The sequence below is a fragment of the Poecile atricapillus genome, chromosome 4, assembly GCF_030490865.1.
Source record: "Poecile atricapillus isolate bPoeAtr1 chromosome 4, bPoeAtr1.hap1, whole genome shotgun sequence".
In the NCBI taxonomy this organism is placed as follows: Eukaryota; Metazoa; Chordata; class Aves; order Passeriformes; family Paridae; genus Poecile; species Poecile atricapillus.
In genome coordinates, this window is record NC_081252.1 from 33,554,498 (window position 1) to 33,568,380 (window position 13,883).

The following is a 13,883-nucleotide window of genomic DNA, read 5'->3' on the forward strand; positions in this document are numbered from 1 at the left end:
ACACTATTAAGCAAGGCTTTAATTTGTAGCAGTGGCTTCTATTCCTGTTATTCCTGTGCCTTCAGCATCTGAAGCCTTTTTTAAAAAATCTAATTAATGATATCTGCATCTGACACACATCTGATACTGAAGGTGAGCCCATTGCTGTGCAGAAAGAATGCCATAATACTGAGCTTGTTTCTGTTGACTGCAGTGCCACCTCAATGGCAGATACCCAATAGTGGGGAGGGAAAGAATAACAGGGAGGAGAGAAAAGCAGTTTGTGTCTGGTGCTGCCTGACTTGCAATTTCAGTGGTGGAGAGAGGCAGGAAGCGCAGTCCTGCCAGCAAGGCTCAGGCTGGCTGAGCAGGGAGGCCAGGCTGTCCCAGCTATGCTGCAGTTGTGCTGCAAAAGCCTCAACCTTGGCAAGCTAAACCAGGCATAGGCAGAAGGAAATAGAAGACGGTAGCAAAGTCATAGGAGGATGGGTGCTGGGCTGATGGTAAAGTTTCCAGCAGCCCAGCATTACATCCTAGGCAAACCTTTCAAGGTGTTTGCCTCCCAGGCTATGACAAATCCCTTGTATTGGGTCACAAGCTTTGGGGGAAAGCATTTGCTCTGCTGGATCATAAGATGAGGGAGTGACCATGGCTCACGGCTGTGGCCGGTGGGAAGGAACCAGAACCTAGCAGAGCTCCTTTTGGGGTAGACATGCCCTGTGGCTACAAACCCAAGTGGGAGGAAGCTATTGCTCTTCTCAGATGATGTGAGCTACAGCCTGGACTATTGGAGGATGTGGAGTGAGGGCTGGAAATTGCACTTGCTCTCTGGTAGCTGCTGGGTCTGCATGGGTGCACAGCCAAAGTGGGAAAAGGTAAAGGCCACCGGCTCATGAGGACTCATAAGGACCTTGATTCCTGGTGTGGGCATGGCTCCACAATGACAAAGCTTGGTTGTTTCACTTCACTTGCTCCCCTGTCACCAGGTTCAGATTAGGGATGTGTGAAGCTGGGTGATGGCTGTAACAGCGCATCCTGTTCTATATTTGTGTTCCTAAACTAATCCTCATTTCCAGCATGTTGGTTTTGGGTAATTGGTTTCTGGTCTCACATCTCTTACTTTGTGTCAGCCTTAATTGCCAGAACTGTATTAGCTGGTCATTTAGTTTGAACTAACCCAATATTTATTTTTTTTCTGCTGACCTTAAAATTGCTTTTGTACAGAAGGGTGAGCTAGACTACTCTCCATTCACTCAGTTTATAGTATAGGCTTTAGTGCAGACCATTAATCTTAACTTGGAATGTTTGGATGACTTATTTAATATTAGGGAAGATATCAATATCTACCTATGAACTCTAAGTTAACTGTGAGGTTTTTTGGTAGCTAACTATTTATGGCCTCCCTAAGAACATGAATTGAGGTTGTGTTTGGAACGGGGAGAAGAATAAGTTATTCAAATCCCCGGACATTTACAGGGGATGACATCAGAAGCTTAGATCACTCTTCCATGGCACTATGAAGATGGCATGTACTATGTATTTTCTTCTCTGGAGCTTTCTTCAGTAGTCAGCAGTGACACAGATAAGTCAACAGCAACAATGAAATGCAGCAATTTTCTGAGGAAAAGAACCTATTCTTTTTAAAATAAAAACAGAAAAACAACAAACAAAACAAAGCATATAATGACCACTCCCACCCCCATCTCCCAGCACAAAAGACATACACATACAATAAACCTATTTGAAAGAGTCTGGTTGTAACTGCTGTGTGGGGGTAAAGTGCAAGATTCAATCCTCTTCCTCTTCGCTAAGGAGAACAAACCCACATATCAACATGTAACAAGAAAAATCTCAGGGAAATGCTATGCCTTTTGTCTCATTTTTCATGCCACAGCAGCAAGTTTTTGTTTTGTTGAAGAAGCAGGATAATTTGTGAAGTATCAGCTTCTCAGAGTTAATTGTAAGATAACAGCATTTTGAAGGAATCTCTTGTTTGGAGGTGTATTTCTCAGCCCTATGAAAGTAGCTGCAGCTGTGGCTCTAACAGTCTCTTTTGGCCATGAGGTATGTTATGGGATCAGTTCTGAAGGGTATGTAGTCCTTGCTACTGACTGTACATGGAAATCGTAATTTGAGTGATACCGGTCATTCTGTTTTACTGTATATAAATACGGTGTTTGAAATGAGCAAGGGAAAGCAAACTAACTCATGTCTGCATGCTTCTGTCCAACAGTCTTCCACTTCATTCTGGGGGTGCCACTTGTGAATTTTCTCACTTGATTTTTAAGTGCCCCTGTTCCACTGGCAGAAACAAAAGGCCTTGGTTCTTCTTGTGGGAGTGAAATTGGTTGCTTGTTCTTTGAATAGGGATTCCCCAGACAGTTTAAATAGAAAACCAAAAAATTCCCTGAACCAAAGATAAAAAAGTCACCTCTCCAAAAACATGCTTGAAATCTCTGGCCTTCTTTTAAACTATGAATCCTGCTGTACAGATGCCTGCTGCTCCTGAATGTTGAGGCTAAAATGAAACATACCTTGTGCTCTCTCTTTGATTGTGTCCAGCACACGGAGTGTGAGTTAAGGGAGTTAGAGGGGCAGTATTTTGGCACAGGCACCCCAAACTCTAATACATGCACACACGCTGCCTGATGTTTCATTTCAGGTTATAAACTGGATTACAACATGCCTTCACCCTGTGGGCATTGTCCAGGGAAACCAGGCTAGATCTGCCTGATGCATGAAATGATCTGGCTAAATAATCACCAAGTGGAAAGTAAAGGATGTGTGCAGGATTTGTATTTTTAACAGGAATTTAGATTACATTTCTACAGTAACACTAAATGATTAATAATACTATTTAACTCATCAATTCAAGAATGAAATTAATATTATATTCTGGAAGCCATGCTTAAGAGCTTGGGACAGCATTTTGCACTTCTAAAATAGCTGTATCTGTCCTAATTAAGTCAGGGTAGTAAAGAGAGTATTTAAGCTCCACACGTTTTCTTCTTTATTCAAATGGAGCTTTATGTTCTTTTATTTGTGGGAAGCTTTGTTAGCCTCAGCTGAAATACTTGCATAGTATTTGTTTTTTTCAAAAGAAAAGATACACTGTATTTAGAGATGCAAATACTACCTTGTCTGCAAAACCCACCAGCTGTTATACTGGAAGACAAAGCTAATTCTATGTTGCTTTACTTCAGTGCTGTCTGTGTATTCACAAACATCTTTTTAAAAATCTTCTTTGCATAGCTGAAAAATAGCAGGTACCAATTTTTTCTTTTTTAAATTTCTTTGGTAACAGCCTAGTAAAATCAGAGCTGATTTGTGAATTTAAAAAAAAAATAGATTAACTATGATAATTCACCTTTGCATTAATGTTTATGGAAAAGTTGAACAGTCTGTTAGCCTTGATTCTCAAATTCCTTTAATATGAGTTTGCTGATTGCTGCCTTGAATATTTGACTTGAGATTGAGTCAGGTCAAATATATGGCTCTGTAGTAGAAGAAGCTGCTGCTGGTTTGTGTGTCAGTAGCACAGTTTGCCGGAGAGGCTCTTTGCTTCGGCTTTAAACATCTGGAGAGAGAACAAAGAGTGTTTGTGGGGTCTTTTGTTGCTTCTGAAAGTTGGAGCAGGGGAGAATTACGTTCCAAGAAATACCAAGAATCCCAGAAAAATCCGAGTGGAATCATTAAGTGTTAAACTTTGTCTTCTTTATAAACGAAAGTGCTTTCGTTTTATCTCTGGCAGCTATCCTGGTAATGGATGTTACGTAATATTTACTCTCTCCTTGGGAGTTAAATCCTTTTTCCGATTTGTGAGTAATATTTGCATATGTATTTCTTAGCTGCATTGACATGCCAGATGCACAGTGGTAGCTGTCTCCGCCTGCTAATCCTGTAATAACATTCTGGTGACCAAATTCAATGGCCCTGCGCGGAGCCTCGGAACAGCTGATTGCTGAGTAGGGAGGAAAAAAAAATAACCCAGCGAATCTGGTTGCAGCTCTCTGCTGCATCCCCATCCCACAATCCCTTGCACCATTTGCTGCAGTCTTTCTACACAGGCTGAGTGAGAAAAGGATGTGCTAAATAAAGATTGATTGGTTTGAATCCTGAAGGGGTCTCCCACTTGTAAATGACCCAGGGAGAAAAAAAAATTCATGACGACTTCACTGGGCCTCCTCTTATTCTTCCATTTTTCTTTCCACCTGTCCTCTTCATGGAATGGAGTGTCATTCCTTAGAGCACAGAATCTCTTGTGCATCTAATAATGATTGTGCTGTGATAGGGTTTCCTTAACAGTTTCATGAGTGAGGCTTGAAATATTAACAGATGATGGTTTGTTCGTTTGGATTACTGCGGAACTGCAGCTCCGTCCCTGCAAGGATTTTATCCTCAGCACTGCACTGATTAAGCTATTTTTCTACAAAGATGGGTAGGTCTGAAATGCTCAAGTTTGCTCAGTGTTATTCCTGGTGACTGCTGCTGGGTTGCTCCTGTTTTGGCCCCGATCGTTCATTACATTTCTGCATGCTGTAAGAATGAAGAGGGTTGCTGTGTTTTAAACGAGGCAGTAAGCTGATTGCAAGAGTGGGAGAGAAAGGAATGCAAATTTAGCTTATCAAGCCTTTTACACAAGTGGACTGTGTGGCGGTTCTGATTTGCTCAGTGTGTTCTGTGTTGGCTAATCCGGGGGCTGCTGCTAGAAATGGCTTGAATTTGTTCTTTATTCCTACAGACTGTGGACAGGTGATGTATCTGTTTAAGGACTTTTAAGCCTCAACTCTCCCAGTCCTTGAAGCAACATTATTGAGGTTCCCCACCCTTTCTTATGGCTCTGGAGGCCTAACTGTTCCTTTGGAAAGGTTGCCATTGGAAACCTATTCATTCATAGTACATGAATAGACCCTCTAGATTGTGAATACCATTGATAAGAGGAGGATGAATAAACTGCAAGCAATTTGTTCTCCTCAGGCTGTACTTTCAGGCTAGTTGCAGCTCTGGCTGGGTGGATTTCAGAGACAGCAGTGTATCAGTAACACGGAATTCTCTTTTAGGAATAAAATCCTATGAAGTGAACAGTTACTTGGTTCCCCAGTGTCTTTTCTCGGCTGGGAAACTAATAGAGAATTTTCAGGAGTTCCAGAGCTCGTTTGAGGATACCTGTAGAAAGGGTGCCTTTTTCTATTACATGTCTCTATGTACCTGAAACAACTCTTCTGGAACTGTTATTTGCTATACCTAATGTGATTTTTTTTCTTTCCCCCCTTTTCCAGTGCTATAGGAAGTTCCTTTCATATGGGTGGGGCCGCACCCTGGCTTTCCTGAAGGCATGCATGCATAGCGGGGCAAAGCTTTCCACTAGCTTAGAGAGCCATTGTTTTCTCCTCTCTGCTCTCTAGTATATTTTAAATGAAAATCCTATCTGCAAGCAGGAGGAAAAAGACTACTGCTGCTTCTGGGGTGGCTGCGAAAATAGAGATTCATGAGCCTCAAAAGGGCGACAAAGGGAGTACATTTCAGAACCCTTTACTGCACTTGGTTTAGCGAACCTGAATTTGGTTTTGAGTGTGTGTGTTATAGATAAATGGGTGGGGGTTTATGTCTTGTTCGGTGCAACGTTTCCTAGTCCTTTAGCTTTGCATGTCTAAATTACCAAGTGTAACTATATGGAGAAGTGATAGCCCTGTTTTCAAAGCTCATGCTTCAGATGCTCTATTTTGATTGTGAGACAAAATGAACCTTTGAAAAGTGCTCTGGCAGGTTTTGAGATCAGAAGAGGCTACTAAAAAAATAAAAGAACATTTTTCTTGTAAAAGTTGCGTTACTTTGCAAATTCTCCCACTGCTAATACATTAAAAACTTACATTGCTGCAATCATTCCAGTTAATCAGAAAAAATACTGTGTGGTGAGATTAAAAAGCATTGTCTAAAATCTCCAGATTTTCTTCAAGTAGTCATTGATTGTACAGTTTCTTTCATAGAGTAAATGGGAAAAATCATCCTTCTCATAGTTTCATCACATTCATCAAGATTACATCAAAGGTGGAGTTGCCTTAGAGAGTCTGCAGAATCCTGCAAATCCCATACTTAAAAGGTTTTTTTAAAGGGACCTTTTGTGTAAGAAGTTGTTGTACCACGTAGTGACCAAAACTTGAAATGTACCGATCAAATTCTGTTTCCAGGTGCATTATTAAATTGATTTATGTGAGCACAGGGGATAAATGACAGTCACGGCCTGCTGCATTTCAGACAAAACACAGAATATTAAAAGCACTTATTTCTGAATCATTAATGGTTTCTTTCATTGACAAAGCTTAAAGCGTGAGCATTTGAAAAATAAAGTGGCTGGCATGAGATTTGTGTATGAAATGCTAGGAATTACTTGATTTTGCAATGACATTGGGGGAATGTGAAAAACTAAGATGAGAAACAGGTTAAATCGATATTTATTTTTTTCAGACAGCAGCAGATTTTCTTTTCTAAGCACTATTTGCTGCTGTAGCTTTACTTGATAAGGGAAAGATGAAATACAAAAAATACCTGGTTGCTAGAGAACTTTCTTCTGTTAAATGACAGGCAGCATTCACTGAGACCTGTTCTTTCATATCTTAAGTACAGCTTTTTCCAGTATAACAAAAAAAGTAACAGTTTCTAACAAAAAAATTACACATGTTTGTGTGTCCAATTTGAAAACCATGCTTTTGATAAGAAATCTTCCTGCTTCTGATTATCTTCCCTGATCTGTTTGGGTCCCTACCCCTAACATTTGGGGAGGGAGAGTGGGAGGCAAACACAGCTGTGTAAGTGGTGAAATGAATTTTCCTTTTGAAACATGTCACTGATGTTCTGCATGTTATGCTGCCAAATGTATGAATATGTTAATGAGTATTTGATTGTCTTTCTACTCCGTTTTGTAAAAGCCAGATATTTTGGTTCCATTTCTTGTAAAGCCACCTTTAACTCAGGCTTTTTAAAAGTAACATGGTTTGCTAATTGATCTCCTAAGGTTTAATCTGGGTGATTTATGGCATTTAAATAGGAAAAAATAATTTGAGTTTATGTAATACTCACATTTTATCTTACTATGGAGAAAGAAATTTTTAAAAAAATCTTTAAAAATATTAAAAAGACATGCAAATATCATCAGTCCTGAAATCATGCATTTTTGGGTCATGAACAAACATATTTTATGAGTATTTGAGCACTTTTTATCATTGCAGTTTCCCCTTCCTTAGGAAAAAAGGAAACAAAAGGGTCTGCCATAAGCGTTTTTCATCTAATTAAATGTCAGTTACTGCTGTTGGGTATTTGAACTGTGAATAACTTTATGCTGCTCTATTTGCTAACACAGAGGCGATGCCCCAGGAACCTGTTATCAGGGAAGCCAGCACATGTGACTTACGGTCCATAATCACTGTCATTATCCTAGAAACAGCCCCTTGCTCAGTGTAGTAAGTAAAACATACCGGTATGGCTAAGTGCACAGCTCAGGGAGAGCAGCATGGGTTCAACTCTGACAGACTAGTGTGCCATTCATTGAAGCACAGGAAGAAGACCTAATGTAACACTGACAATAAAATGCTACACAGGTCATGCAAATAATTATGGAATTGAGTGACCTTTAAGCATGATCAGCAGAGGGCTCGTTGTTTCTGTCTTGGAAAGCCTGAACTGCCCTCAAGCTAGATCTCAAATTGTCTGAAATGGGTGACTAAAAAGGGGTAGAAATTGTTTAGGAAGAAGTTAGACCCCTCAGGAGTGTACCTGCAGAGAAGAAGCCCAGCTGGGCTGACAGCTCACAGAGAACAGGAGTGTGGTTCTGCTGTGGGTGCGGGAGGTCTGGCAGAACTCAGTGCTGCGACAGTCGCGCCTGCGCCTCCTGGCACTTCAGCCTGCTAGAAATGCTGATGGAGAGGCGTTCCTGCTGGGCCACCCTGCCAGGGATTCTGCTTGCCAGGTTTTCCTAAATTATTTTAGCAGGCAGTTTACTTCTTTCTGTGGTTGCTTCCTTCCTTTTCCTTCTGTCTTCTCTTTTCACATTTTATTCTGTTGGCTATAATCTGTATCTCCAGCTGAAAAGAACCTACGTTTTTCTCTCCTGTGCCTTGTTCCAGGACAGGAGGCGTTCCAAGCCTGCTGCCATCTCTTTAACCTGCGATTTTAATTCTAACAGTTAGTAGACTTTTTTCTTAGCCTTTTATTTCATGCTTTATATGCCAGATTGTGAAGAATCCTCAATCCTAGAAACACAATTCTTACTACTAGTTCTGCCTAGAATGACATTTTTATTGCATTTATTATTTGGATGCGCTTCATGTATCCTTCACCCTACCATTGCTGATTCTCAGTGGCTATCAGTTGTCTCTGCTTTGCTTTGTTTTTTTTATCATGGGGATTTTCATTTTGCCTACCTCATTCTTATTAGTGACGCAGAATTTAAGCATTCCCTTCCCAGGGGCTGGCTGGTAATGGAGCTTCCTTCTTGGGGGCTTCCTGGAGTCAAAATGTACCCTATTTTTGGCAATACTGGTACCAAAAAGGGGGAAAAAAATTGTTAGATGAACCATTTTCAAACTCTGTCTGTGATGCAGCCATTTGACTGGCTGGTGCAGTTCCAGTTTGAGCATTTTGCCAGCGGTACTGTAGATGTAAGAAATCCGATGTTTGTTAGCACTGGCTGAACCTATTGGCGCGAGAATGTTTTTATCATGGGTTTTCTTTAAAACCAGACAGCCCCGTAACTCTTTCAGTCCAGAGGCAGCATGCCTTTCCAGAATGCTCAGACAGAAGTGTTGTAGATGTTGCTGACTGTTTCCCTGGCTCTCATCAGTGATAAACCATTTTAGAAGTTTAATTCTTTCTTGTTTTGGTTTTATATGGAAATATGAATTCCTGCATAAGGATAAAACATGAGTGGATTAGTCGATGATTTTGTTATTTCATGGAGTTTATAAGCCATTTTTCTTCTTTTCTTCTTTTCCCCACCCCGCTTCAGCAGCGTGCAGGGTAGAAGGGAACAGGACCCATATGTCAGTGGTCTAGGATGGCCAGTGAAGGCTCCAACATCCCAAGTCCTGTGGTCCGTCAGATTGACAAGCAGTTTCTGATTTGCAGCATATGCCTGGACCGTTACAAGAACCCCAAAGTGCTTCCCTGCCTGCACACTTTCTGTGAGAGGTAAGTCCTCATGCTGGTAACTCAGCATTTGTGTCGTGCTGCAAGCACAGGACAGGGCATCCTTTAGTGGACAGGGACTTTTCCCTTTACTTGTATATGTTATGTTAAGACATGATAAAGTCTGGCAAGGCTGGAGAGGCAGGGATGTAGAAAAACACGTTTGTGGCAGGCAGGAAGGAGGAGACAGCAGTGGCATATTTGGAATATATTCCCTTTATGCAAGAATAAACAAAAAGTAAATCCAATTAAACTAATGAATAAGGTTACTACAGTGTGAAAGGTGATGATAGCCAGAATTTGGACCTCAAATTAATTGTCTCAAATTTATTTTGATTATTATATAATTATAAACAATGAAAAAATTCTTAGTTGATTTACTATGCCAATAAGTAATTATCCCATCCTTTAATGTTCAAGGGTTAGACATGATATATACATTATTAATAACCTGAGATTAAATGTCTTCGTTATTCTGCATTTTGGTTGACTGAAGTGGGAAAACTCTGCAAAGAGATGTGATAAACCAGCAACCTGCCTTTTACTGTATTTGGCTGAATGAACTAAATATGCATAATGATACCTTAATGTTGCATTATCTATCAAATTGTGGAGAAAATACAGCACCTGCAGAAAAGTGAGCTGAAGAATTAGTGGTTAGAGATTAATCTGATGATGGGATGCAACTCTGGATTGTATATTGAATGGCAGGAGAATTTTTATAAATGGTATGTAGTATGAACACTTATTTAATGTAGGAGATTTCCACCTCTTAGCAAGAATTGTGGTGTGAATCTCTAACTTTGCACAGGGTGAAAGAAAAACTATGGATTTCTGCCTGTGTCAGATGAACTGGTCTTTTGTGGGAGAATAGGAAATCCCAGCTTTGAAAAAGGCAGCACTGAAACTCTTACTGGAGTCAGTGAGACGAGATTTTCACCATCGTGTGTTAAGTTTCCTGACTTCTGTTCATGTGTAAAACCTAAGGTTAGCCTCTGCTTTTCCCTGTAATCCTCTTCAGCTGATCTGGTTATGGAGAGAGGCTGGAAGAACTCTTCCAGTGTAGTGCTGATGTGCAAAGCCTAAGCTCTCCTTTCACAGAGCCCTTACTGAGGGGTCAGGAAGAGGGCTGCCAGGGGAAGATCAAGAGTGGTGCAACCAAAACCCTTGGAAAAGGATAAGAGCTGTGGAGTTGTGTGAGGTCACACTTTCTCAGCTGGCATCCCATGAGGAATTTGGTGTAGCACTGCTCCCCTTAAGAACTGCGTTCTGCAAAGCTTCTTCTGCTTACAGGACCATACTGAATATGGTATATTGCGTGCAACTGTAAGGTGCATGCCCAGCCAGTGTTAACTTCAATTTCAGGGCCAAAAGTGGAATTAAGTCTCACCTAGGCCAGCCTGCTGCATATTGTGTGTATTGTTGATTGCTGAACTTTTGTGTCAGATTTATTCTCTGTGAAATTAATTTTTTTGTATAAACCCCAACACTGCCCCCTCTCCCTCAATCAAACGCAAACAAAATTTTCCTCCAAAGCTCCCCTTAACATAAAATGTGATAACCTAGCAAGTAGTTCCCTGTGTTGTAAAGAAAGCTCTGTTGACTTTGGCTATCTGCCAAATAACTTTTCAAATTGAAATAAATGAAAAAGTTTCCTTTGGTTTTATTGGGACCATGTTTTACCTCTGAAGCACTAAACCCACAAACACAAGTTCTTAAAGGAGATTCTGTTGGGAAGACAAGGGTCAAGCACTGGTTAGTCAGTTAAAGGCACAGGCTCAAATACTTGATGCAACTTCATGTCAGTTAGACTTTATCTGATAGTTTAAAATTTTTACTGTCCTGTGAGCAGGATGCAGTAGGGGTCTGAAAGCATGATCAACTGCATGAATATCTCAAAAAAAAGGCATATAACTCTTTTAATGAAGTCTGCTTATTGAACCTTTTTTTTTTTTTTTATGTGGCAGACTAAAAAAAGAGGTTTAAAATAAAAAAATATTACCATAATGACTTTCACTCAGAAGCCTGTTTGATGTACTTCTCCTTTTATAAGTAGGGGTAGCACTATTTCAAACTAGCTCTTTAACTGATGAATGGGTTTTTTTCCTTCTTTGATGATGCTTTTCCTTTCTTTCTCCTTCCACGTTCCTTCCCCATAGGTGTTTACAGAATTACATTCCAGCCCATAGCTTAACCCTTTCTTGCCCTGTGTGCCGCCAGACCTCCATTCTGCCAGAGAAGGGGGTTTCTGCACTCCAGAACAACTTCTTTATTACCAACCTGATGGATGTCCTGCAGCGAACGCCGGACAACAGCATTGAGGAGTCCTCCATCTTGGAGACTGTCACTGCTGTTGCTGCAGGCAAACCGCTCTCCTGCCCCAATCATGATGGAAATGTAAGTGAGACGGCCTCCTGTGCTATGTACAGGTACTGATATGTGCTGACTTGTCTGGGTTTCATGGATGTCTTTTCCTAAAGAGAAAGCAGGGGAAGTGGAATCACTCTATTTCTTTGATTTTATGATACATCAGCAAAAGACAAGTGATTCTTCAGATTAACTCAAATGCTCTTAGTGGAGTAGTGAAGTAGTCAGGATATTATTTTCTTACCAGTCATCTGGGATCATGCTGTCTTTTGGCACATTTGGTCAGAATTATTGTCCTGCAAGTACTGAACCTTGTGCCTTTACTTCTTTGGGTTGGGTTTCCTTAGCCCTTGTGCTTGTAGCATCAACTATTGCTGTGGGTACCTGTGTGTTTGTCAGGCAATATGTGACAAGGACCTGATGAGTTTAAATGACCTGCGCACCGGGGCAGTACCAAAAGATATGTGAACATATTAACGCACAGCCAAATAAAAGTGAGTCTTAGCTTAGGATGCTTTGGATCGTCATAGGCTAGAAACAGAGAGCTGCTGTTTATCTGCAGTGTTTTGTAGATCTCTCATATCAGTTCTTGAAGGTTGCTTTGTTTTTCCCTCCACCTACTCTTTTTACCTAGCATGTCCCCACACACATCCTCAAATAATATCAGTATATTCATTGGCAAGTACCCCCAACTGTTAATAGTGTTGTTAATGAGCTAACATTCACAGATTACTGCGAGAACAGCTCTAACTCTGCTTACTTCACAATTTTCAGTGTTAACTGTGCAACTTCCCGATAGGCATACGAGCTCCTGACTTGTAGCTAAGCTATTGCAAACATGTAAATAGAGACCACAAAACTCAGCGATGCTGTGTTGTAAACTGAATGTTGTGTTTCTATGCAAGCCAAGAAACATATATCAGTAGTTTAAGACAACTTTCTGGGGACTCGGTGTTATTTGATACTTAGTGCAGGTACTTTGGTTGTATGGGAGCAATTCACCTGCTAGGTAGTGATTACTGTAATAGAGGAAAAGCTCAGCTCCTTCTCTGTTGGAGTTAGGTGGACTTGTAGAACTGATGTTGCACACTGATTAATGAATAACTGGTGTAACCTTTTTTAATGTGTACTATACCTGTGTGTGTGTAGTGGTTACTGATTAATGCATTCCTATTTTTTGTTTGCATTTTATTTGCTGTCTTTAAAATGAATCATAGTTGTTTTCTGACAGCCATTCTGATAGGAGCTATTTGATTGTGAAATGAAGAAAAATGTCAAAATTAAGGTATTATCTGCTTTGTACTTTAAATTATTAGCTGATTATTCTTTGGGTATGTTTAAAAAAGCCTGGCTTGTCTACAATCAAGAATATGCCACCTTATACCTCTCTGAGAACTCCTTTATAGAGAAAGGTGCATTTATAAATCCTCTAAACTTACTTGGATTGCCTTGAAACATAGCATGCCATTTAGGATTCTGAGTAGTGTGTGATGGGAGCATCCTCTCGCTTCAGTAAGTATCTGGGAGGGTTGGGGATAGCCTGAGGATGACTCCAATTTTTAAAGCTTTGTGAAGCGAAGACATGAAAAGCTAAGTGCACACATTAGTCCTTGTGATGGGAGGAACTGAGGTAAGACTTGGGGAGAACTGTTTGAGGCTGGACAGATGGGTCAAGGACGAGGTGCTGGACACCTTAGGCCTCACTGAGGAAGTGGGATTATGCTGGCTTCACAGGTTCAGGACGCAAGAGCACTGTGTGGCAAGTAAGTTAGATACTAGAAATATCTAAAAAATCTTCATCCAGAATGTCTTCCCCGGAATGTGCTTACCAAGGAAGTGGTCACAGCACCAAACCTGCCAAAGTTCAAGAAGCATTTGCACAATGTTTTTAGGCACATGGTGTGCCTCACGGGGTGGTCCTTGGCAGGGCCAGGAGTTGGACTTTGATGATCCTTGTAGGTCCCTTCCAGCTCAGGGTATTCTATGATTCTAAGTGCCTGGCTGCTAGTAACTTTACTGAGGTCTTCAAGAAGTGAAAAAGGATTGAGCTGGCAGCTGGAGGAGAATGTCTTTACAGAACCAGCAATCATTCTGCATTAAATCCATTCATTAATTTTTACATATTGCTTGGGACAGGGTCAGACCCATTGTATTTTTTCTATTTGCATCAAATATATTTCTTTCAAATATTATCAGTTTTTCTTCATGTTAGCTTGGAAATAAGTTTCTGTTTAAACAAGTTTTTTCAACCATTTCAGCCATCCTCTACTTAAAGATCTCTGATTAAAATGAAATAGAAACTTGCATGAGATAGAAAGATGCAGAGATACTTTCTCATTTGCTTGTTTGTCTGCTTG

The 13,883-nt window shown here is 40.5% G+C and overlaps 1 protein-coding gene across 13 annotated transcripts in view; it reads left to right on the forward strand.

Annotated features, from left to right (window-relative positions):
- The window catches only part of TRIM2 (tripartite motif containing 2), a 70,373-nt gene that overhangs the window by 23,035 nt on the left and 33,455 nt on the right, over positions 1 to 13,883 (forward strand). For 6 of the 13 annotated variants that reach the window (XM_058838015.1, XM_058838012.1, XM_058838013.1 and 3 more), the window contains 2 exons: positions 8,981 to 9,162; positions 11,319 to 11,556. In XM_058838015.1, coding sequence (XP_058693998.1) covers positions 9,029 to 9,162; positions 11,319 to 11,556 — 372 coding nt within the window. In that variant the 5' untranslated portion in view covers positions 8,981 to 9,028. Of the gene's footprint in view, positions 1 to 7,830; positions 7,943 to 8,980; positions 9,163 to 11,318; positions 11,557 to 12,786; positions 12,812 to 13,883 lie in introns of those variants that run through there. The other 7 variants (XM_058838016.1, XM_058838018.1, XM_058838019.1 and 4 more) reach the window with 3 other exon arrangements.